The sequence below is a fragment of the Scophthalmus maximus genome, chromosome 4 (assembly GCF_022379125.1).
Source record: "Scophthalmus maximus strain ysfricsl-2021 chromosome 4, ASM2237912v1, whole genome shotgun sequence".
Lineage (NCBI taxonomy): Eukaryota > Metazoa > Chordata > Actinopteri > Pleuronectiformes > Scophthalmidae > Scophthalmus > Scophthalmus maximus.
Genome location: NC_061518.1, coordinates 14,873,926 through 14,898,455, shown reverse-complemented (window position 1 = coordinate 14,898,455; position 24,530 = coordinate 14,873,926). Strand labels below are relative to the sequence as shown.

Below are 24,530 nucleotides of genomic sequence, written 5' to 3'. Positions count from 1 at the left end.
CATTGCTGCCGCTATCTTTTATCTTTCCATTTGTAGGTGGAAAACAATTTATTTGTCACCTCCCTCTGGCTTGCGATATGGATGGTAGTGCAATGTGTTTTGAAGGGTTGTCTGAGTGAGACAGTGTATCAGTGATCAGATGGATGTCACAACCTCGTGCAGCTGTCAGAACCTGTTTATTTCTGTCAGCATAATGATGGGACAAATCAAGGAGGACTTCAGCACGCCATAGTCGAGCAGACCATTAGGAAGTGTTTTTATATATTGTCTCTTTGTAAATTCTGTTTGTAGCTGGAGCAGATAGAACAAAGTGAATTAATCTAATACCTGGTTGTAGGAAGAATAGATAGAACAACAAGCTGAGGATTTTATTTTCTCCTCCACACATCAATGACATACCCGCAGAAAGAGGCCCAGAAAATCTATCTCACTCTTTTCCCTTTGTTTTTTTCTCTTTGTCCTTCTCACACTCTTCTTTCTTTTTTAACGCTCTCACACATGGAGATATTAATGCGCCCACGCACACTCACACACACACACATACACACACACACACACACACACACAAATCAGTGCACTCTTGGAGTGATTGGGATCGACGGTGGTGTGGATCCGGCGAAGTGAGATAGAATTTAAATTGGATGTTAAATAAGCATTACTCTACTTGATTGTCTGACCAGCCCAGGAAAGTGGGCAAGCAGTGAGGCGGTGTGCTCCTCTCTTGCAGAGAGATATGTGAAATTGGGGTGAGATTGAATTAAAGCGTGAACAATTAGAGATGTGCTGTTGGCGTCGCTTACCTTGAACAGTTACATCCATGTTATGAGAGGCCATTTTGGACATAAATCAAACTTGCTCTTACACTGCCATCATAATTTTACATATGCAAACGTGAGATACAATGGTGATGTGCTTGAGTAAAAAAATGCTTGGCAAAGATAGTTTTTCTGTGAAAGAATTACATTGCATGTGCTAGAGAATAGGAACATCTAATAAACTAAAATGCTTTTTGACTGAAGGCAGTTGGTGGCCTCTTGAAATCAAAGCCTGACTCTGCTCGGGTGTGCTACTGATAATATGTTGAACATTCAAATGGAGGAGCATTTATCTCAAGATGGTGAAATTAGTCCCACAACTTCAAATTTGACACATTTTGTCAGAATCATAGGAAAGTCACCATTTTATATCATTTATTTTTTCACCTTCTTGTAAAAGGCAGTCATGCAGGAAATATTTCTTTATTTTCTCACACATTTGGTGTGTAACAATGACAGTAAAGATATAGTATATGTGTTTGGGTAGAGACCTCAATGGCGTATCATTTTTTAAAGAGACTTTCCTCTCTAGACTTGCATATAAGTCCATCCTGTTTCGGGTGTGCAGGATATAACCTGCTTGACCAACTTTGTTTGATATAGAAGTTTTTCAATAAATACCTCTTGTTTTTCCATTTTGTAGAAGTATGATCTTATGATCTTCTTTTATTTTCCTTTTTGTCCATCTCTGCCACACACCTCTTGCATTTAAAGGGTGAATGGTGCTTATTAGTAGGAAGAGAATAGTGGTGTATATAACTGTCATTCATTTTTCTATGGAGACATAGACAAATTCCTATAACAAAACCTTAATTTGCCTTTTGCAGGAACCATACAAGCACATTAATTGTCCCCTGTAAAAAAATGTCGGCTGTCCCCATATCACTGAGACTCACCCGTTGAGGAAATCTTCAAAGCTGACTGGACAAATTTGACGTTCAGTAATGATTTACCCCAGAAAGCAGTGTGAAAAGGAAGGACCACTCACTCTGCAGCTACTTCTGGAAACCAAACTGTTCTCAGAAGTCCTCTGCACAATGACTGACAAAACAAGAATGAATGCCCAAAAGTGGACTGAGGGGACTGGCATTCATTTGGAAAACATGAGCAACATGCCACATTTTGTGTTACTATGACTTGCATGAGCAAACCTCGAAGAGAAAACATTTAGGAAAGAATGTCCTTGCATACTGCCCATTAGAAAACATTTAGGAAAGAATGTCCTTGCATACTGCCCATTGATTTGTTAAAGCGTATCTGACTGTTATTCTCTGGTTCCCCAAACACTTGTTATTTGTTGTACATGTTGCATTCATACCATTTGTTTTCTTCCGGTAAAAGGTCACATGATAGGAATATGATGAGTCACTGTCATGACTGATGAGACCCAATCAGGAACGAACATGGTAGTCTTTATCATTGTTTCCAAAAGTCTGTTTCTGCATGTCCAGAGTAAACCGCCAACCTGCAGTTATCAAACTAAAACGGGCCCAGATGCGTTCCCAAAAGTCTCCTACTTAGGGGCTCAAAAACTCTGGAGCACAGTGTGAACATTGCAAAAATTATGTTTTAAAACTGAAAAAAGATGAAGCTTTAGACAGCTTAATCTAAGAAACTTGCCTTTTTGGAAGGACTTCTGTTGGCCTGTGAATCAGCTCTTATTGATTCAGTACATATCCTACTCTATGGTGTGTTTATGCATTTCTGTTTTTGCTTTCAGAGTGCCTTAGGGACATTCTTCAATGAGAAATTACTCTTTCAGTTGCTCTCTTTCTCTCTTTCAGTTTTCTCCCGGCGTTTCAGCACTTTATTTCTATGTATGTGTGCATCGTAATACTGATGCATGCCTTTTTGTGGTCTTTGTATGAGACACTGAATGCATCTGTCTGATTAAATGACAGTCTGATGTAGCAATTTCCCTGTGGGCTCTGACACCTACTTTAGGGAATCTTCTGAAGAACCCCCCCCCCAAAAAAAAACCAAAACAGGAAGATGATTATGAATAATTCTGTACCTGTACCATCTGCCACAAGACACTATTCAGACTCCTATCAGATCTTAAAAGCCAAGATTTTCCACATTTATTCCAGTCGGTTGTCTTCTGTTTTTTTATAAAACTGCAAAGCTTCTCCAGATGCACATTTTCCTGTCTTCTCCTGTTGACATTCACTCTTACATTTTCCCTGATATGCCTACATTTGAACTTGGTGCTGCCCCCAAACAATCTTCTCACTGCCTCCATTTCTTCTTTTTCACTCTGTGTAGGGCCAGTATTGTACAGAAGAGGATAATCTATTTCCAGGATGAAGGCTCACTTACCAAGCGAATGTGTGAGAAAGGTAGGCTTCTTTTACTGTCATGGAATAAATAATTTACCATGAATTTTCCCGATTCTCGAATCCCTCCCCGTTATCTTTTTTGTTGTTTTTCTTGACTTTGATGCAGGGACATTCCCCTCTGCTATTATGCGCTGACATGTGAATGATTGTAATTGAGCGTGACCCCCTGGCTGTGCATGGCATTGGATGTCACGCTGAGCAACAGATCAAAAGAATCGTGCTGCAGCCCCCCCCCCTTTTCCTCCTTTTGGCTCCCCACTTACTTAAAGCTCCCGACTCCTGTATGATGGGTACCACTCTCATCTGCTCCTTATAGTAATGAGCAATCTCTCAATGCCCATCTCATGATGTTCTGTCTTTCTCTCTCTGGCTTCTTTTTTTGTCCACTCCTCTGCCCTCCACTCATTACTTTACAGATTCGCTGTACGGAGATGCTACAGAGAAACCTCTGCTCGACTGTTGTGCCTGTGGAACAGCAAAGTACAGGGTCACCTTTTATGGGAACTGGTCAGAGAAGATTCATCCCAAAGATTTTCCCCGTAAGCACAAACTCCCCCTTCTGTCCTTCATGTCACCTTCGCTCTATCACACAAGTCTGGTGAAATATTTTTTTCCTTTTTTGGGATAAAATCCCCAAAAATACCTTAACCAGGAGTGAATTGGTTTCAGTAACGAGTTTAACCTGCATAAGAAAAGGCTTTTGTAGTTAATTCCATGTTGTAGTCCACCACTGTTTTTCAAATGCTATTATACACAAACATGGTATCAACTTTGCACTGGCTGACAGGTTCCTTCAAAGCGATCAACATTATTCATTTTCAGTTGAATCCACATACATGTACATCGTATTGCTGTTTGAAATACTTAGTAACCCTCCATATCTGCTGCTGAAATTAGTCTCCAACAAATTTTTATATTTGTTTGTTTGAGGACTTATGTTAAAAATTGCTGGACCTCAGATTTAAGTGAGAAGGAACAAATGGGCTTTGGGCTGTAACTCACAGACGGGGTAGAGACGTTGCATGAAGAGATAGACTAACTAATTGCTGACATATATACACACATTTGTTGACAGAAACAAATGGGCTATTGGCAGTCTAATGCCTTAATCTTTTCTGTAGCTTTAACACTCTTGTGGATGGTTTAGCCCTATTACAAGGCTCTTAGTAGTCATGTGGGTGGTGAGCTACAATACTATACTTGGGTGTGATGTGCATATAACCTTGAGATGTACTATCAAGATCTGAATAGACTCCAGGATTACACTGGCTCTCTTGTCCATATCAGGCTTTTGCCGGTTGGATCAATATACTGATTAGAGGGGAGTAAGATAAACCCTGAGATCGAATAGAGGCCTAATTTACTGTCTCATGGAGAAAGTAGCTGGTTTGTGACACACTGGCATAGACACACACACACACGCAAACTCAAAAACACACACACACATACACACGCACCTCGCAGGTAGATCAACTTTAAAGAGAACAGTGCAAGCTGTGTGCTTTCTGTGTCATCCAGACTCTTAAATACACTTGAATTTCTCCTTGCACAAAGTCATGTCCTAGGTAGCAAGTCATTATATGCACACACTGAGCTGAACAATATTATTCATATACTACAAAACAGTAAACATTCTAAATCTGCCCTTATTTTGTTTCTTACTTTTAGCCTGACTTTGCGTTTGTAGTTCTCAGACGTTTCATATCTGACCACTCTGTCACTTCATCTTTCTATTTTTAACACATGTCCTCCATGTGCAAGAGCCATAAAACAATTAGGTGACACACATTATGAGACCACAAATTCACTTTGAAACAGGCCAACAGGAGCTTTTTTTAACTGCCGATATGATAACCTTGACAGTTCTTTTTCCCTCTTTTGTCCCCATTGTAAATCATGCAGTGGCTATGGCTATTCAACCCAAGCAAATTTTATTTTTTTGAGATTCGCAAGGGCAAAAAAAAAGAGAGAGAGAGAGAGAGAGATATGCACCAAAATAGCAGCTACCTTCCATCTTCTCTCTCCCTACCTTTCCGACACCGTCTGATTGGACTGATGGTTCTGGTACTATAAGTTTTCTTCTTTTGTAACCTTTATCATTTTGTAAAGTTGCCTCCATACTTCAAAAAACTGAACAAAGCTTTATTTCGTATCCTGGTCCTTGCTACATGCAGGTCACATTAATACTTTCTGTGACTTCAAACATCCAATACACAAGTAACATTTATAACAAACTTGAGTTTTGTAGTTTTGTTGTTTCCAACTTCACAGAAACATTCAGTAGTATTTGACAAAGTAAAACCTCCTGGGTTTATACTATGGACATTCCTCAATTTCCCAGTTTAAGACCACACATTTTGATTAAACAAACCAATTTTGACGAGTTGCCCAAAATAGTCTGTTTAGTCAGATTTGAGCATGGGTATTAAAAAACAGGAACCTGCTCTCAAACACTCAGCTCATGCCCTGAAGTTAACCACATTAGCTAGAACTAGCCAATGAAACCCCAGACAGTATATTTAGGTCACAGCACTTTAAACATGATACTATACTTTTATGTCCTCTCGAAGCCCAAGCCGAATAACCACTAACACTCCTCCAGTTTCAGATTGGAGCTCTCAAGTTGTCTCCACAAAATAGATGTAGTGCACCTACAGTACAAAAGCTTTTAACCATTTACCGTTGACAACAATGAGAAAAGGGCGCATTTCCTGCCAAAACACATTTAGATCCGGCCCTAAGACAGGGGTCGGGAACGAGACAGAGGAACAAAATTGATGTGCTATCAGGAATAAAGGGTAATGACACTCAGTTTGAGTGGGTTGCATAATCCAGGAGCAAAGTTAAAAAAGCTATAAAATGAAACGGGACAACATACAGGTCAATTTCGGCAAAAGGCACCTCTCTTCAACTCGGAGCATCACAAATTAGAAGATGCGTAGAAGAGGATCAGCTGAGCTGTCAGCCGATGTGGGCTGGCATAGAGACCTCTTCTGCCAGCTGATGTACTGGATAGTAGCTGAGCTTGACTTCGTGGCCTGCCTGAACTAATGCTGTGATCAATTTAACTGATAAATCATGCGAAGATTGTATAAAGAAACACTCAGTTTTTGTGAAATAATGATAATGAAACAATAGCACTGAATGTCCTGTGGGATGTTTGAAAGGCAGTGCTAAGGGATATACTTAGTAGACCAGACTATAAGAAATTCAATAATTCTTCAGCATACAGTACTATAGTGACTTGTATACCCTAAGGAAAATATCAGTCCAATGGTAATACATTGAGATGCAAAGAAGGCCTTTGATTCAGTTGGGTTATCTTGGTCAAGGAGAGCAATTTGTTTTAAATGAGACATCAGTACAATTCATTAGATCAATTTACTCATTCCTCATAGCTAGAATTAGACTTAAGGGCCACCAATCCCTACCCATCAAGCTAGAGAGAAGGTGTTGTCAAGGTTGTCCACTTAGCGCCGTCTTTTGTGTGATGGCAGTCCTCATTGGTGCACATCATTTTAAAACAAGACAATGATTATCTAGTCTCTCAGTTGAGCTTTGGTTAGCAATGGCATTGACATTGACTATTGAATAAATATTGAATTTAAATGTTCATTAGCTGGGCAAATTTGACAAAGGTGGACATACATCTCAGTAAATACTAACCATTAAGTATTCAGGCAACCTATTTTATAAATAGTATTTTATAGAATAGGCCTGATGCGGCTAATAAGTTAATAATATTGTTATCTATCGTTCACGTTACTATTTTTGTTTGTCAGTAGCGGAGATTCTATATCATCAGCCAATAGTAACTATCAGGCAGTGTTATACTCTATTATTTGGTACAACCTCAATTCTTTTCATGTTAATGTTAGTATTTACTTATCTTATATAGAGAATATGTGTTATTTGAATAAATATTTTTTTTTACGACAAAGTTCTGGTTATATTTAGACCAACAGATGAAAAGAAAAACAGTTTTACAGGAGGGAGGATTGCAGTGGGAGCACTTTGGTTTATATGGCTCAAGGGTCAGGTCGGTGGCCCCCTTAGCAGAATTGTGTTGATGGGCCCATGCAGGTCAGGACCGGCTCTGGACATACTGGGACAATCAGTGGGTTAATGGACTGTCAGAATTTTTATTAGCCCTTTATGTCTCTATACTGGCCCCATAGTGTCTGTTTACAATCTCGACTAATGCTAAAGTAGCACACAGCAGTGAACAAATTTAATTAATCCCCACTGACCTGGTCCATACTACCCTGTGGCCCATTTGACAAAATTTCCCTTTCACTAAATAGGATATATAATAATGTATAATGGTGAAGTTATTAATGCAAAGGATTCCATTACGAACAACAGCAATAATCTTTCAACTTGATGTGTGAATTTTACGTCTTCAAAACTGGGGATGGTAGGCTCACCAGGACTCAAGCATACAATTCATGTGATTGGGGCTGTAAAATCCTCATGGTGCTTTCGGGGTGATGAAGCTGAACGTCATTCCAGTCCATGTACATTATAACATATTAGGCAGGGGGATAATATGAAAGTAAGGAGGGAAATAAAGTAATATGAGACAGCCGGTTTCTCTCTCAATGCAAACATCAACAGGGAGCCCATTAGTGCTAGATGAACAGCTGTACTCCATGCCTTATTATGAGTGATGGGCCAATCATCTAATGTATAATGATTTACATCTGAGCTGTTACAGTAGATGGGAAAAACAATATTTAACAATTGAATGATGCTGGGATGCTGTAACTTCAAACACTTGTTGTCTGACTTCACCAGGTCGTGCAAATCACTGGTCAGCCATAATCGGTGCGTCCCACTCTAAGAACTATGTGCTGTGGGAATACGGCGGCTTATCCAGCGACGGAGTTAAACAGATAGCTGAGTTGGGCTCCCCCGTCAAAATGGAGGAGGAGATCAGACAGAAGGTAAGATTCTCCTCGATGAGTGACTTATATGTTTTACATGAAGTAGAGTGTGCCAAATCTGAAATACTTTTTTTTTTTTTTTTTGCAAAAAACCTTATCATGATATTTTTCCAAATGCATAGTTCATTGATACAAATATTCCTCTTACTTTATTGCCTTGGATAAAACTGGTAGGAAAATGAGTTGTGTAACACCACAAGGGCCTGCGAGGATGTTCCAGGGTGTGCACACCTAAGTTCAGCATGGGATGAATTGCTTTGACATTGTTGTCCAGCTTGATTAGTGTTTTCAAGCAACCAAGCTATTCTTAGTCTTCCTCTGCTTGCAGTGTGTGCACTTCACCAATAAACAGGAATGGAGGGGGCCCTGGTTTGGACGTTAAAAGACACGGATAGAAGGAACTTTTGCTGTGCCATGAAATTAGGCCTGTTGCACCACCTAAAGCTCAGCATTAAATTCTTACATGTCAGTTTATCTTTGACCATGTCTTGACACGACCCTCACAATGCTCAGGAGATGCTAAGGGAGGTAGCTGTTATTTTTCTTATTTTACTTTAAAGCACGGTGCACTGTCACTCAAATTTCATACTCAAATCTCATACTATTGATTCCATCTAGGGAGAGTTGTCTTCCCAATATTGCCCATGGGTAAATTCTCTCTTGTTTCACTTTTTAACAGCCTCTCACAGATTTCAACTTCCTATATTAAGTTGTAATTTTGTTGTACTCAGCTTCTCATGATCTGTCTCCCTCCTTGACCTGTCCCTCCGTCATTTATTCCACACATAGCTTGGTATAACTTCCAAGCTTCTTTGCTTCTTCTCCATGGCTGTATGTCTCAGTCTTAAAATAACACATGCTGGCAGAGCAGATGTTCCTGCCGAGTGCTCATTGTTGGCTGATATTGTAGACCTGGAGTCACAGCAGATAATGAGAGCATAGTGGGAGCCATGGGAGCCATGGGGTCTCTGTGTCCAACTGCTATTACAAGCGACACTTTTTCATATTTTTGTAAGTCTTATCTCTTGGCCAGGATCATTAGATGAGTTTTCTCTAAGCTAAGAGGTGAGAGTGACCCAGATTTGATTGACCAGTACAGTAAAGCGGTATTCAGACATGAACTCCGCAAAATGTCCACAAAATTGCGTCCTGACGCATTCCGGAGTTTACCATTCACATATGATGAATGCAGCCCGAGGTTGTCCAAGTCAAACATGTTCACAACAGCAGGAAGATCTCAGGAACATTCTGTGGCGTCTGGGTGGAGCAGCAGGAGGCAGGACATGACAATAACTTGGCTGCAGAAAGCAGAAAGGTTTTCCTGCTGTATTCTCACACAGCTCGCTCGGACATTCTCTGAGGAATTTTCTTGGGTGTTGGCCGGAAACGTTCTGGACAATGACTGGAGCAACATTTGCGGACATTTGCATTCTCACATACAAGCCCCTCTGAAGAAGTTTCGGAAAATGTCCGGATTTCAGTGCATGTCTGAAAGGACCTTCAGTGTGCTAAAAAATATATACTTGTAATTATTTCTGGAGCACACAATATACATTTTAATTTAGCCACACAATCAATCAAACACCTATCAGTGGCTGATCAGTGTAAATGCCTACCCTGAGATCAGCTACATAAACAAAGAGGGACATCCCTGCTTTCTGTAAGTAGGTTGATAATTATGTACGGGACAGAAAATAAATGAATCGAACAGTAAATGTCCCTCACCACCCTCCACCAAGTGTGGCGTGGCTCAAACTGTGGTTGTCGAGAATAATGCTCAACCGTGAGGGTGGGATTGGCCAACACAAGAATACAGGGTGATGATAACAAAAGTGATCAATATAAACCTTGATTGGTCCGACACTAAGCTGCATGGAATTATTCACTGCCTGATGAATAAGCCAATGAATAATCAGCCTTTTTTCAATACTCTGTACGTGGCCAAATAGTGCAATTAATGATTATGTTAGTATGTTTGTTACCTATGTGCGTTGTATGTGGACATACAGCATGATGGTACTGTTAGTCTGCGATTGCAATGTTCTTTGGTAATGTAATTTTGCCTTACAAGACGTTGGTTCTTTGTGGTTGACATTTGCAGCTCCTTTGATAACAAGAAGCTAAAAAGTGTTTTATTGCCTCAGACAACTTTCGCACACATTCTTTGTATCCGTTTTTTCTTCAGCTCATACAGCAGAGAGAGTCTGTGTGCCCTTGGGGGTAAGGGGGCTGGGTGAAGGAGGCTCCCTCTTTTGAGCCACGCTGGGCTTCTTGGTAAACGCTGACACAAACAGAAAGCTGATTCGCTTTTATGTCAGGTGGGGCATCAGTAGGAGCAACTCTAGCGATGAATGCAAAATTGATATTCATAGCCAGGCTACACTCCAGCCAAGAGGCTCACAGATCAGTGTTCATACAAAGTCCCATTTGCAGAGCCATGCAGGTATTCAGACCACGCAGGCATGTGCACGCACACGCACAAATACACACACACACACACACACACACACAGAGTGTGAGTACTCTTTATCCTGCTCGTGTCAATTCACAGTGTGATGGCTTTATTCTATATCAGAGTTTGTCACCCTTTTAAAGTTGGGACATGGGTGTGCCATACCATCTGACTTGCTTCTACTGCTCATCAGGTGTATAGTGTAAAGGAAATTGCCTGTCCTCAGGGAATAAAGGCATTATCATAACTAGAAACTGCATTACGAAAGACAACAGTGGTAGTACTTTTAAGTTCTTTCAGTTCTTAAAAGACAGTTCATGTGGATGGATATGACATGCACAATTTTATCTAGCTATGCCATAAAAGAATGGTGCTTGGCCAGGTCGCTCGTTTAACCAGTTATGATGTGACTGGTAATAAAAAAAAGATGATTGCGTGTCAGAGCCTTCTCAAAAACAACTTCCGCCCACGGAGTCAGGACCTCTCCACCGCACTCAAGCAATCATAACACCATGCCACTCATCACAGTGAAACGGTCTGAGATTATAAGTGTGACCATTACTACCCTTTTAAGAATTCATTTATGGAAATGAACAGCATAACATTGCAATTCGTATTCACAGGGGAGGACGCTCTGATATGATTTATGATAGCTTGGCACCTAAGATGCAGATCAAAAATGTTTTTGTATTTGTTTACTCCTTGACTTAAAGTATCTTGAGTTTTAGTCCATACAGTAGTTTGAGAAGGTGAAATAAACTTTATTTTTTTGCAAATTGTCTCGCAAGACTGTAAACAGATGTGCAATACTCTTCCATTTGCCAAGTACAACTGCTGTTATCACTGGACTAGCACAGGGACACAGACGGAATCCATTGTTGTTGTCCCTCCTTTCATGTCTGAGGTGATTTGTATATTCAATCATTACAGAAGCTCAGTGTGTCACTAATGAGAAGTTTAATGAGACTGTCTCCATGGACCAGCAACCAGGGCCAAGGCCTCAGACGGATTATGAAATCTCCTATTTTGTCTCGCAGCATAGGGCATTTTTCATTATTGCACTGTACAGACGCAGCTCCACAGCTGTGCCACAGGGCAGACAACACAACTCAGGACAGATTTAAAAAAGAGACATTACAAATGAATGACAGGAAATACAGATGTGTGTCACTTGATCCAGCTGTGGTCCTTGTTTTATCGTCTGGCATCTTTTCTTACCTCTAGATTCCTTTTTGATTGCAAGAAATAAATGCAGGATATATCTGTGCAGGATTCATATAAAAGTTTTTTTTGGTCTGGTTGATTGCGTCTGCTATTTCATCACAGTCAAATTGCCTTGTTGACGAAAGCTCTTTCACAGTGTACAAAGAACTTCAGAGCTGACTTGCTTATTTAGTTTGCATGATCAGCAAAATAACAATAGGTATGATGTAATAAAACAGCACTTTGTTTCTCCCGCTGCTCCTCTATCTGTGCACCTTACAAGGATTCAAATGGTAATAAAGTAGATAGCTCAGTTGTCATGAAAACAGCAAGGTCTGTCATCTGTAAGTGGGAGGCCTGCAGTCAGGAGCATGGCTGGAGAATAATAGATATACAGGTTACTTTGGATCGTTGACACTCTGTGAATCTCTTATACAGAAAATTATTTTACTTTTTTTCTTCTGTGCACTAAAATCTGTATTCCCCTTGTGTTTTTGGTACACTTCACAATTTCCTCCTGAGGCAGCATTGACAAGTCAGAATCCTTGACAGAGTTCGGGGAATCAAGCGACAAAAGATACTGTCTCTTGCATTGACCTTCTGAGTTTTAGGGCGTTGGCGGGAGGGAATTTCAAATAAAACAACATTATTGAATTACATTGATCGAGTATCTGTCAGCTGAGTTTTTTGTTGTTGCTGCCTGCAGAACGTATCCTTGGCTGCTTTGAAACCATCTACCTCTCTTGTCATTGGTTAATCAACAGCACAATTCACTCTTTCCTTGGAAAGAAGTTGTTATGTTATTGCTCAAAAATGTGCTTGTGTGATGCACGAACAAATGTCTTTCCAATTTGCTCACAAATTAGAAAAAACGACATAACACAACCACAATGCAGACTCGCTACACTACAAAGTCAAACAGTCTCCTGACTAAGTAAACACCTAATAGTTGACATTTTTTGATAATGAGCAAGTGTAGATCTCCTTTTCTTCCCCACTGCACATGTCTCCTATAATACCTGTATAAGGCCAACAGATGAGAAGACTGAATGACTTGAGCTCAGTTATTTTCATGCATCATTAAGCTTTGTAATGTCTTTTTAAGAGCCAATCGTTCATCAAACAGCGAGAGAGATCACACTGTTCTTCACCTTGACGTCATTGAGAATCAGTGCTCCAACCACAGCAATTGACTGATTCCTGGGTCAACTAATTATCTTGAGCCTGAGTTTATACAGGAAGATCTGGTGGTCTGTGCGGCATGCAAGAATGCGTGATACATCAAAACAATTCTCTCCCTGCTATGTTCCATGAAATGGTCTAGTTCCCGATTACTCAGAATACCCATTCAGTAAATGCACCTCTATGTTTTAATGGCAGTTGTATTTGAGATGATCCTGATCACGGAAATGTGCAAATGAGACAATGTACTCATACAGGAAGCATTGTGCAGTGTATGGCTTTATTGATACTGGAAGACAGGTGACCTGCTGAGAGGGGTTGAGTTGTGTTGGGGCTTGGACTTGAGATACCATTTGAATTCACAGAGGTTCAGGGTTCTCCTTTTGAGTGCCTCATAGATAAAAACTTTCTCACCCATGTTAAAGTATAATGACACTATCAAACTAGAAACTCATGGTACAGTCTTAAAGGGGGCAATGTACTAAATGTTAGCCAGAGGAGTACTGTAATTCTCTTGAATATGTGACTATGCTGAAGCAATGTAAAACATGTGATGACAATTTGCCTGACCTAAAGATTTGTAGTTTTGCATTTTGGGCATGCTTATGCCTGGAGATTTTAGTTTTTTTGGACCGATGTGAAAAATGATACATTGCAGGAGCAATTTTCTGTTATAGTTCTTATTCTCTCCTCTTCCAAGATACCATTCGTCATGTTCCGTGTATTCCTTGTTTATCTTTCTGTGTGCGTGGTCCTGCATCAGTTCAGGTTTGCCACAGTGGGATAGCAATTAGCTATAAAGGGGCCTCCCGGAGGATGAAGTCTTGACCCAAGAGTTTGGATCCAACCTTGCCAAGCCATGGTAGACCAAGCCAAACCCCAGTGGGTGTTTGAGCATTCAGACATTCTCCCAGTTCTTATCCCTTGCAATATCACTCTTCAGTTTGGTTTTTCTGTGTATCTTTTTGGTTACTGGTTTAAAAAAAAAGAAGAAAAAGCAAACACCAGTGTTTAGGAGGGAATAATTCTTTAATTTTGGCTGGCAGTCATCTCTTGGCCTGTCAAGCTTTTTTGAGACTAGCAGAGGTATTCCTGTTTGGGAAAACAAAGCTCTCAAAAACCTTAGGGCCTGCCTTGGTTCCCAGGACCGTTATTATGATTGCCAAAATCGAGCAGTACAGCCAGAGGCAAGCACATTCTGAAATGCAGTGGGGTTAGCCAATATAGGCTTTTTGTATGTGCATGTTTGTCTGAGCAGTGTGGGCATATGAGTGGGTTCTTTATTTTTCTCATAATGAATAAGTCAGATAAATGTGTGCCTTTAAGACTACATAGTAGTACAAAAGTCTCCCGTGCAGGTGGTTTCATGAAAATAGCATGGCGTCTCTGGTTAATATATGATTACAGTACGTCCATTTTCATATACATCTGTTTATATTTATCTGTATCTATGTGTGTGTGTGTGTGTGTGTGCGCGCCTTAATGTTGACTTAACCAGTCCTGGGTGCAGTTGACTGGCTCAATGCTCACAGCTACAAACACAGTCACTGGGATGAAAGCTAGATTATTCTGGAATCTCAGACATCTTGGCCGGAGGCAGCTTTTATAAAGCCCTCCCAGTGTCCAGAAAGCTGACTGGAATAAGAGAGTGGTGGCATGCAAAGCAGAGAGGACTGAACTGGACACTCCTCTTAGTGCATCATAGCATTAAACATTTGCTATATTTGTTTTTTTTGAATATGCATAGATATGCATTTTCTCTGAATATTTTCCCGTTCCTGTGAGTGCAAAATGACACAGTTTAAGTAAATTAAAATTCTAATGTATGCTAAACATTGGGATGTTTTGAGTTAGTGTTGTACTATCTGTAGTCGCCAAGGGAAATCGTTCCCCTTTTTATCAGATATAAATAAAGGCTATTAATAACTCTCATGCTGCGTTCCATGTGTTTTTCTGCATGTGCTTTGAACTTTGTTTATTTGTGATTTCATCATCAGAGTTCATATTTAATCTGTCACTAGCTCTTTGTGTGTGAAGTGAACGAGAGTGAATTAGAGAATATGTTTCTGCTGAGCACATATAACAATAACTGAGCATAAAAGTGAGGTAGATATGGTTTAGACATGTATGAGATATGGTTTAGACATGTATGAGACAATGTGTACTGTACTTCTCAAATGTATGCTCAACTCTGTGTTTTATATGAAGGAATATAATACTCAGTGCATTTCTTTCCCATCCAATCTGTTCAAATCTGCAGCCAGTGTAGTTTACTAAATGTTTACATGGTTAACCTTCGGTGTGTCATTACAAATTGCATAATCTGTATTGACTTCTTTCATGTTATACAAGCAGATTTTCCTGAATGAACTTTTGTGATATGGAATAGAAATTTTCTTTTAAATAAATAGATCATCTTGCGATCAAGGCCAGCTAAATACAATAAAACCCCTCATTATCTGTGTGATCTTTTATTCATGAGGTGGTTTTGACAAATCTGCTTTCAGCAATGGCACTACCTGTTATGTTGTCCTATGTAAATGAGACCATGGCTCTGAGGGTCCACCAGTCACTGCAATCTCCATATCATTTGGTGGGTTGGGGACCTGGTGGCCGTGGAGTTAACAGATGAAGGGGACAGACTGTGATGGACAGTTCAGACATGACCACACATATATTTCTGACACACTATACAAACACCCGCCGAGTACAGTTCCATGTTTAATGAGATATTTTTTCTCAATTTTGTATGCAGCATTGAATGCCGCATGCAAGCACATTCTAAAAAACATTGCGTTTGTCTTTTGTAAACACTATAATTATCTGTTACCATCACCATTATTAGTCTACCAGTGTCGGGAAGATGGGAGTGATTTATTATCCAGACACACTGTTTTTGTACGGATACAGCTTCTGCTAATTCCAGGTTATTGCTTATTCCATTACTTTTAGTGCAACATCTTTCATTTCTAATGTTGCATTATTTTGCCCCAAATGCATTAAAAAGCTCATTACTTTGTTTATTTGAGGGGGTGGGGTGGGGGTGTGTGTTGCTCGCAAACAGTAATCATATTTACTCTGTGGGTGTGATTCTTCTCTGCCTGCAGAGAGAACTAACAAAGCCAGAACATTTGTTATCAGCTTAGGCCGGCTTCATATCGGACAGTGGACTGACAGGACAGTCAGACTGTGCAGTCCTTGTCGCAGTGTATTGAACAGTTGGCATGTCAACTGCTAATAAGGTGTTGTGAGCTAAATGGATAATCCCCTCTACACACTGTAGTTTGAGATGAACCTTATTTAACTTTTATGATATCCGTGGTTGTGGCTCGAATTTGGGTTATTGAAAATGATAAATCCCATGGTAGTCCCGCTGTCTGTAGGGGCATATGTACGAACATATTATATATTCTGCATACAGATGTTCCTCTGACAGTTTCTCTAGTTTTGCATACTCTGTATCTATGCAAAGTAATGTTTTGCCTATAGCATGTTTTTGTTTTTCCCCCCTTGGAAGTAATGCTGAGTTAATTTCTCTTGCGAGTTTTGGACTAAATTATGTATACCGGTGCCTCATTCTTTGATACAGTCCTTCAATATGGATGTATAAGTTGTTATTATTTACAGTATATACTGCTTGATAAACACATAAATGGATTATATATATCTATATCTATCTGGTAAAGTCAGGATCATCACACGCTCTGCACTGCAGTACATGTAGCGTCAATGACCGCTGACCTTCGTACAGAGCATGGATTCTGCAAGTAAGAATGCAAGTTGGTAAGGAAATCTTAGAAAGCGACACGCTGCTTGAACTGGGTCATCAAAGGCAGTTACCTCAATTCATCTCTAATAATACCCCCTCACCCTGGGCCCAGGTCTGCTGGAGTTGCCTACATGATGGTTCAGGCTGCTTGATGAATGAGCTTCAAGACTGCACCTCGAGGCTCAGGGATTGCCGAGGATGGCCACGGTCAGCAAATCAGTTCACAGCTCTCTAGAGAATTAGTCAAAGCTTACAAACTGGCTTGCCTTAAGCGCGGAAGGTTCCCTAGTCACCATGTTTCCTCGAGACGTTGCTGGCGAGAGGTTCCTCTGTCCTGTTCTGAGCAAGATTGGTTTGACTGTGGTGACTTCACCTATGCAGTATCTGAACTGCAGCTTATTCTGCAGGGCAGGATATGGGGATGTCAGTGGAGATTTAATTAACACCTGAAGGCTGTGTAAGCCTTTACGCTATGCGCCGATAACAGCCAGCTTGCATCCCATTGGAGTTTCAAAGCTATTTTTTATATCTATTAATATATTGTAGTATGTGCTGGGACAGGCAGATCAGAGATTCCTGAGCAAACCTTTGATTACAACATCAGAGGAGCTCCTATCTCACCCAGGGTGCAGGCTCCTTTAGACCAAGTGGGTATCTGCTGGCTTACAACTCTTAATTTCACATAATTCTCATGTGCTAGAGAATAGTTTGATCATTTCGAATATAGAATAAATTATTCCAGTAACGTTAGGCTGAGCAGAATCCTTCTGACTCGCAAGTAAACACTCAAAAAGTTATCTAATTGTAAAATAAGCAAAGGAGTGTTTAGTAGTTTTAAGTAGGTTTTTTTATGCGTACAGAAGATGTTTGTTCAGCTTCCACATTAAGTTACCAAAAGATAAGACAGAAATGGATGGTGTAGTCGCTCTCCTCCGACTACATGCCACATTCTTTATCGTCAGGATGCCTTGATACATTGCAGCTGTGATAAAGACTGGAATGACTTATCTGCATAGTTCTGCGCTCAGAGGAAATAAAGTTTCCTGATAGTATTAATGAGATGAAAACATAACCAAGGTATTTGCATGGTAATTAGCTGCAATGATCTTTTAGCATGATGATTATACGAGGTCATGCTGTGGCTGACATTCCAAAGGGGTCTGAAAAGGGAGAAGCTCCAGATGTTACTGCATCACATGCAGATCTGCAAGTAAAGGGACGTTATCTCCCTCAAGTTGTTAGGATAGCCACCAGGGACTGGAAATAGCCATGTCATTTTCCTTTAGAAACTGTGAATGATATGAACAATCTATATGGCAGACTCCTCTCTGGTTATGCTTCCATGTCAGACTGGCTTTGTTGGCATGCAAGATGCTGATACAGTTTCATTGGCATCGGGGAACCTGGTTAATCTGCGCTACCTCATCTGTTTTCTGGAGCAAAACATAGGGAAACATTATCATCATCACTGTTTAATGAAAGCTCAAACCCCAAATAGCCTCTGTTTATGATAAATATTTCATGACTAGCAGATGCATTCTAGGGACCTTGTTAACGCCGATGCTTTCAGTACATAGCAAGGGGATGATTTTGACATGATGTACTGTTGGGTTTTTCTCATGGCTATGTGTCCTGATCTAAGATTTGCTGTAAACGGTAAACAAGTAGCATCAAACGGTAAATTATTAAAATGCAATATAAAGGCTATGTAAAGATATTAAACATTAAACGTATAATCACCAAAAAACTCTACTTAACATTATTAACTGTTTAGTAAGTCCATACTTGTGGGGATAAAGGATGTGACACCTCTTTCTGCTATCCACAGTGAAAGTTGGTGGCCTGACAGCAAGAGGGGTTTTAGACTGATCAGCACTCTTTTCCTGTGTGTTTGTGGTGTTGTGATGTTATTTTGGCTTTTAGAGCTTCTGCTGTTGAGTTTGTTCCATGAGGCAAACTGAAGAAGCCTGAGATGAGGCATGAAACCAAGTCCAGTTGCTTCTGATTCAACGCCTTTGGATTAACTATGGCCTGGATGAATTAGAATTTCCAGCCACATTTATTTCGAGGCGTTCACTTGTATGGGATTTTGAATGTATGAAGGTCTCACATGCTTTATCGTGATGTTTTATCTGCATCAAATTTCTTGAGGATCCTCATGAAAGAGTCTCTGCTGGACTTTGGCGTGCCTGGGATCTGTGCTTATTTTTCATGTCACATTTCACAATTATATTATTTTATATGGTTTTATTGTTGCTTTGTTTAATTCCATTTAATGATTGGGTACCTATCCTGAGTGCTGTTATACCGAGATTGCCCTTCTGAATCAGTTGTCTCAGCAAGTGCCCTTAAATGACATATGGACTGTAAATACAAGTGACAAGGCCCTTGAGTGGCCATTGTAATTGTGGGAGAAGCAGAGGAGGAATGGCATTGCTGTAATCAGGTTGTTCCTCTGATCTGTTTTTCCGTTTACTGAGATTCTGGAGACACTACTGTGGCCTCCAGGTACCATTAAAAGTGTTTGGTTTGTTCTTTCTGGGCTAAACTAGAAACATGGCTGACTCCATGGAAGAGGATCAACAATCCATGACGATGTAAAGGGCTCAGTCTGAGCTAATGAAAACACAGTGATTCTTAGTTTCAGTGGATTGTTCACTAATGAAAACATAACTATGAATATTATATTACATTAGATTCCCTCTAAATCTTACACATTCACCCAGTAACAACTCTCTATAGTTTTACATCTCTCTCATCTGCTTCTCTCTGGAGCTCCAGAAACAACTAGGCATTTTGTTGCTGTTCTGACTGACTGCCAGGCTAACAGCAGATAACAGATTGTAGCCCACTACGGTAGCCCAATAAAACTCACTGGTAAAGGCATGTAGCGTTGGCCAGTCAGTGCTGAAATGAGCCAAACAGATGGTCAAAAATGCTTTGGTATTTCAGAAAAAAATTAACTTTAGCTTCTGGTCACCAATATTACTAACCTTGGCAAGTCTGTGCAACTATATATTGGCTTACTGACATTTTTTTTTGTCTTTTAGCTTGATAGCTCAGTGATGGAATAATTGCTTGGTGTTGCGTTGCATTTTGACAATTTCACAACATTTATATACTGAAGCAGCTCCACATGCTTCACAGTCCGGAAAAAGATTAAGGTTTACCCTTCTCAGTGAGGGACTTTTAAATAAGTGCAGTTTTGATTGGGTTTTGGACAGGTTTTGTTCATTCTGCAGTGTGAAAGCACACAGACATTTACAGTATATGACTGCCTTCTGACCCATATTTATATGAACTATTGCAAAAGTCAGTGTAGCAAGCAGGTTATATTAAACCATATTAACACTATGACTATTTTCCTAACCACTGCATTTGCACAGATTGCCTGTTTAAATGCCGTTTATTGCCAAACAGGGTGTTACAAATGCTAAATCAAGCATTGCAAATGAAGGTTCAGTGCGCTTGTCGGAATTAGATGGAAATTATTCATACAATATGAATATTTTCCCTCCAAGACAAGATAATATGTGATCTACACTGCATGATGTGTCTCCTCCAGGATGTGATGGATAGGAATAGTGTTCTGTACTGGAAATACTCCACTGAACAAAACATTAGCCAGTTTAATGTAGTAAGCACACACACATAAATATATATATATATATATATATATATATATATATATATATATATATATATATATATATATATATATAAGGAAGCTTGACTACACAGGAGCAACTTGTAAATAAAAAGTTGTTCATCTTTTGATGCATAGTAACCTGAATTTACCAGCCTTAAAGACTCACAGGCTGTAAAAAACGTATTCATACTCTGAATATCTAACTTTTTAGCATGTTACATTTTGAATTCTTCCTCCTTTTAGAGGAGTAAATGTGATTCATGTTTAATCGAATGAATTTAGGAAAAAATAATATCAAAGCCAAAGATAGCCACTGCTAGTAATGTCAGAGCTGTACGTTTGGATATCTTGAAGATTGTGTCTGTGTTATGTCAAACAAAACGTGCTCCTGAAACTTTCCATTTATCAGTTGCGAGCTGTTACAGTTCTCCTTCTTTTGATCGATTTGACTGTCACATCCATTAAAGGATTGAAGTTAATGCATGTTTGTCATCAATGCACCGAACTGCGTGCTCCTTCATAGCTTGAACTCATTTCACCTAAACAGAACGTGTTTTGTGTTGTGTATACTGCTGAGAGGGGATCAAAGCTAATGCGCATCAACAACAAAGTATATTAGATATTCAGATATTAAGAGGCTTGGATTAGAGTCTTTGCATTGATTTATAAAGAAGCTCTTAAATAATCTTCTGTTGCAACTTGTAACTGTAATTACTGTCAAAGTGTGCTGTTTTTTTTAAGGAATTGTTTGCTTTGTCAAAAAGAATTTTATATATATTCAGTATATTTTACCTTCAAAATTCTCAAAAAGAACACCTTTATTTATAGGTGTCTGTATTATTTAATATTTCTCCACTTATGATATATATGTCTGCATTATCTAATATCTAAATGACTTCATCTTACTTTTTTGATGGATCAATCCTTCGCCTGTGTTTTCTCTGACTAGTAATTACGACTGGTCAATAAACTAACTATGCTTGTTTCATTAATTAGCTTCTGTTCTACCTCTTTTACAGTGAGGTCAATTGTGCTCATTTCACCCATGCACTTAACAAAAATTCATTTGTTTAGTAATAGAACATGGGGGTACCGTAATTCAGAATGACCAAAAGAATGTATGCATACTTGGTCGGTCAACTCAACAAAAACACACAATCCTAATCAGAGGTTGATCTTAGACTTTCATCACTGACATCTCAACAATACAAGATTAATAAGTAAATTGAGCTGGAGGCAGACCAGAGGGCTGCAGATGACCCATGCAGAAAGTGCACTGTAATAAAACCTACATTAAGATGTTCCACCTCATCACTGAAGCAAGGTACTGCTTTAGAAGCACAAAGGTTCCCCTGTGGGCATGGAGAACAACCAGCCTGCACAGTTGTCCTGGTAATGGAAGGGAAGGAAAGGATGTTAGGTTTGCAAAGACTTTTTATGCCAATATGAAACCATGCACTACTTGCTTTGTATTACCTTGCTTAGACAGTATTTAAAGACTATACACTCAGCTTGCCTTGAGACAATTTTATGGATGATCTCCCCTGCGTGAGCGGCTCTGACAGGTCAATTTCCCCCCAGCACGATAGACTTGGCCCGTGAGGTTCAGGGACCTCTGACAATGGGCTCACTTCCTGCACAAAGTGTTGCTATTTAACGGGTCAAGAGCCAAATCAAATACAAATTAAGTCCAAGCCTAATTACAAATTGATGCTCCGGTAATGCTCCGGCTCATTCATATTCATTAATTTCCTGGTGAGTTGTCTGTATAATCAAGAACCAAATATTGATTCCTGAACTCCAGTTTTGAAGATTAGATATGAATAAAAGAATCCTCTAACTAAATATTCAGAAGTAAAACCGCCCAAAACATTTTTTGGAGACAAAAAGACTATCACAATAGCTTGCATTTGCAAGAAACCACAAAACAAACTGATCACATCTGATGGATAAAAGACACTCAACAACCCTACTCTTGGTTGATAATGATTTTATCTTTTGCTCAAATACCAAACCAAACGGCAGTTGTCCAAAACCAGCCACCATGATGCTGCTTCACAGATCTTTGGCAGTTTTTGCAATTTCAATTACTGTTTAGATGAAACTAATTAGACTATATGGATTTGACATACAGGCTACATTGCAACCCCCGTAATAGCATCCACATTTGCCTCAGTTGTGCCCCTTAGTACCTTCCACTGAAAACTCAACTCTGTCACTGATGACAAAGGCACAGCTTGATCACCCAACAGTCGGCTTCAACTGTTATTTACTAACATTGTTTGTACTGCCAGCACAGCAGAGTTTATTATTTTATTATTTTACCATTTCCTCTGTATTTGCACTGAAACAAACAACTAAACAAACAATAAACAGAATAACCTGTATTGTTAATTCATACAGTTCAGAGCTCAGTTGAACCACATTGTTTAGATGTGCATTTTCTGAAGCAACAAACAAACAACAGCTGAAAACTGGAGAAAAGTAGCATGATCTGATCAATTCCACTTTCAGCAGAGACATGCAGATGGTAGGGTTAGGGTTTGGCATCAACAGCAAGAATCAAAGGTTCCAACATGCCTGGTGTAAACTGTCCAGGCTGCTGGTGGTGGTGTTGTTTTGGGGAGGGGAATCTATTATTGGTCAAATTTGAGCCCCTTAATACCAATTAGTCATCATTTGAACACCACAACCTATCTAAGTTTTGACAGAACAAAACATTTTCAGCATTAAAAAGTACATCTGACAAATCTGCAGAAATTATGTGATGCAATAATTTCAACATGGACCAGAACCATCTTGTGGAATGCCACAAAGAATTTGGAGAATGTACTGCGAGCAAAGGGAGCTGGCCTTACCTGATATTATCATGCTGCTCCTAATAAAATGATTGTGTACTTTTCTTCACTGCTTTGACACTGAATGAGCGTAGACACTTTCTAATGGCGACAGTGTTGTTTTAATTTGATAATCTTGTGCAATCATTATCATAAAAATAGATATATAATCATAATCTTGTATTTCAGTAAAAAATAGAAATCATCAAGTCTTGTTTCTACCCATGCACCTGGATTTTCCGGATCAATAGTGACTGAATGGAGATGACAATGAAAATGCGTTTATAGGCTATACAGACTATAAAACGCAGAGCTGAAGATCTCTGATATGGCCACTAATAATATTGGGATCAAAAATAAAACACAAAAACAAACACATGAGGAGTAAATGACTAGTGTGATTATGATTAATGTGTCCTCGTCCAATGAACTATCGTGAGATAATTGACTTCGAGCAGATGTTAGACCATTGCAAAAAAATTAATAATTTTAATAAATTACACTTTTTACTGTGATGTGTGCCACAGTGTTTGTCCACTTGGGCAAATGTGCCTGGCTGCTGACAGTTATTGATGACAGGGGGATTGTGATGTGCAACATGACAAACCAACACGATATGATTGATTACAAAAAAGGTTTGCATTCCTTTTGGATATGTTAGTGATCCTCTGTGAAATGACAAGAGAGTCTAAAATCTTTTGAGACAAAATAGACTAAATGAAAACAGCATATTTCCTAAATGCACCTTCTCATTTTTTGCAATAGATCAAATACATTTTTTGAGTGATTGCAACATATTTGAAGCAGCATGGGTGTTAAAGGAGAATGATGGGTTGTGAAACAAGACTGAAACTGGAACCTGGAAATGTACAAGCAGTGAAAAGTATTTCCATGTGTGTGGGGTTTTTTTTTTTAATCAGTAACTGATGTCTTTCTTTACTAAAGCATATAAATTGAAAAGACAGTTCTTGAGCCATTCTAATGAGTTCCTGGGAGGTTGTCCATAAGCTGCCTCCCCACAGGATACAACAGAATCATAGATTTGCTTTTCCCCAATATTAAATTAGCAGAGGGAAATGACAGGCTCTCGGTGAAGCTAACAGCTGTACGTGTTTGGCAGCAAGGCAAGGGACAAGTTACATCGCTGATAGGGTTCAGCTTTAGATATCCTTGTCACTGGTGGAAATGAACTCCGTTTGAGCAGTGGAATGTCTGGTTGCAAGTATTCTTTGAAATGTTATCCATCCCTGCCTGTCTTTGACACACACATATGACGAAAAGCGGGGGGGGGGGGGGGGGATTCTGCTAGTGGGACGACTTTAATTAGTGGTGTGAGTT

General features: G+C 39.5%; 1 protein-coding gene across 1 annotated transcript in view; it reads left to right on the top strand.

Moving 5' to 3' along the window:
• Nucleotides 1-24,530, top strand: part of spon1a (spondin 1a) — a 50,298-nt gene that overhangs the window by 10,251 nt on the left and 15,517 nt on the right. Inside the window, exons 4-6 of the mRNA XM_035629257.2 lie at nt 3,081-3,154; nt 3,571-3,693; nt 7,952-8,100. Of these exons, the coding sequence (XP_035485150.1) occupies nt 3,081-3,154; nt 3,571-3,693; nt 7,952-8,100 (346 nt within the window). The remainder of the gene's footprint in view (nt 1-3,080; nt 3,155-3,570; nt 3,694-7,951; nt 8,101-24,530) is intronic.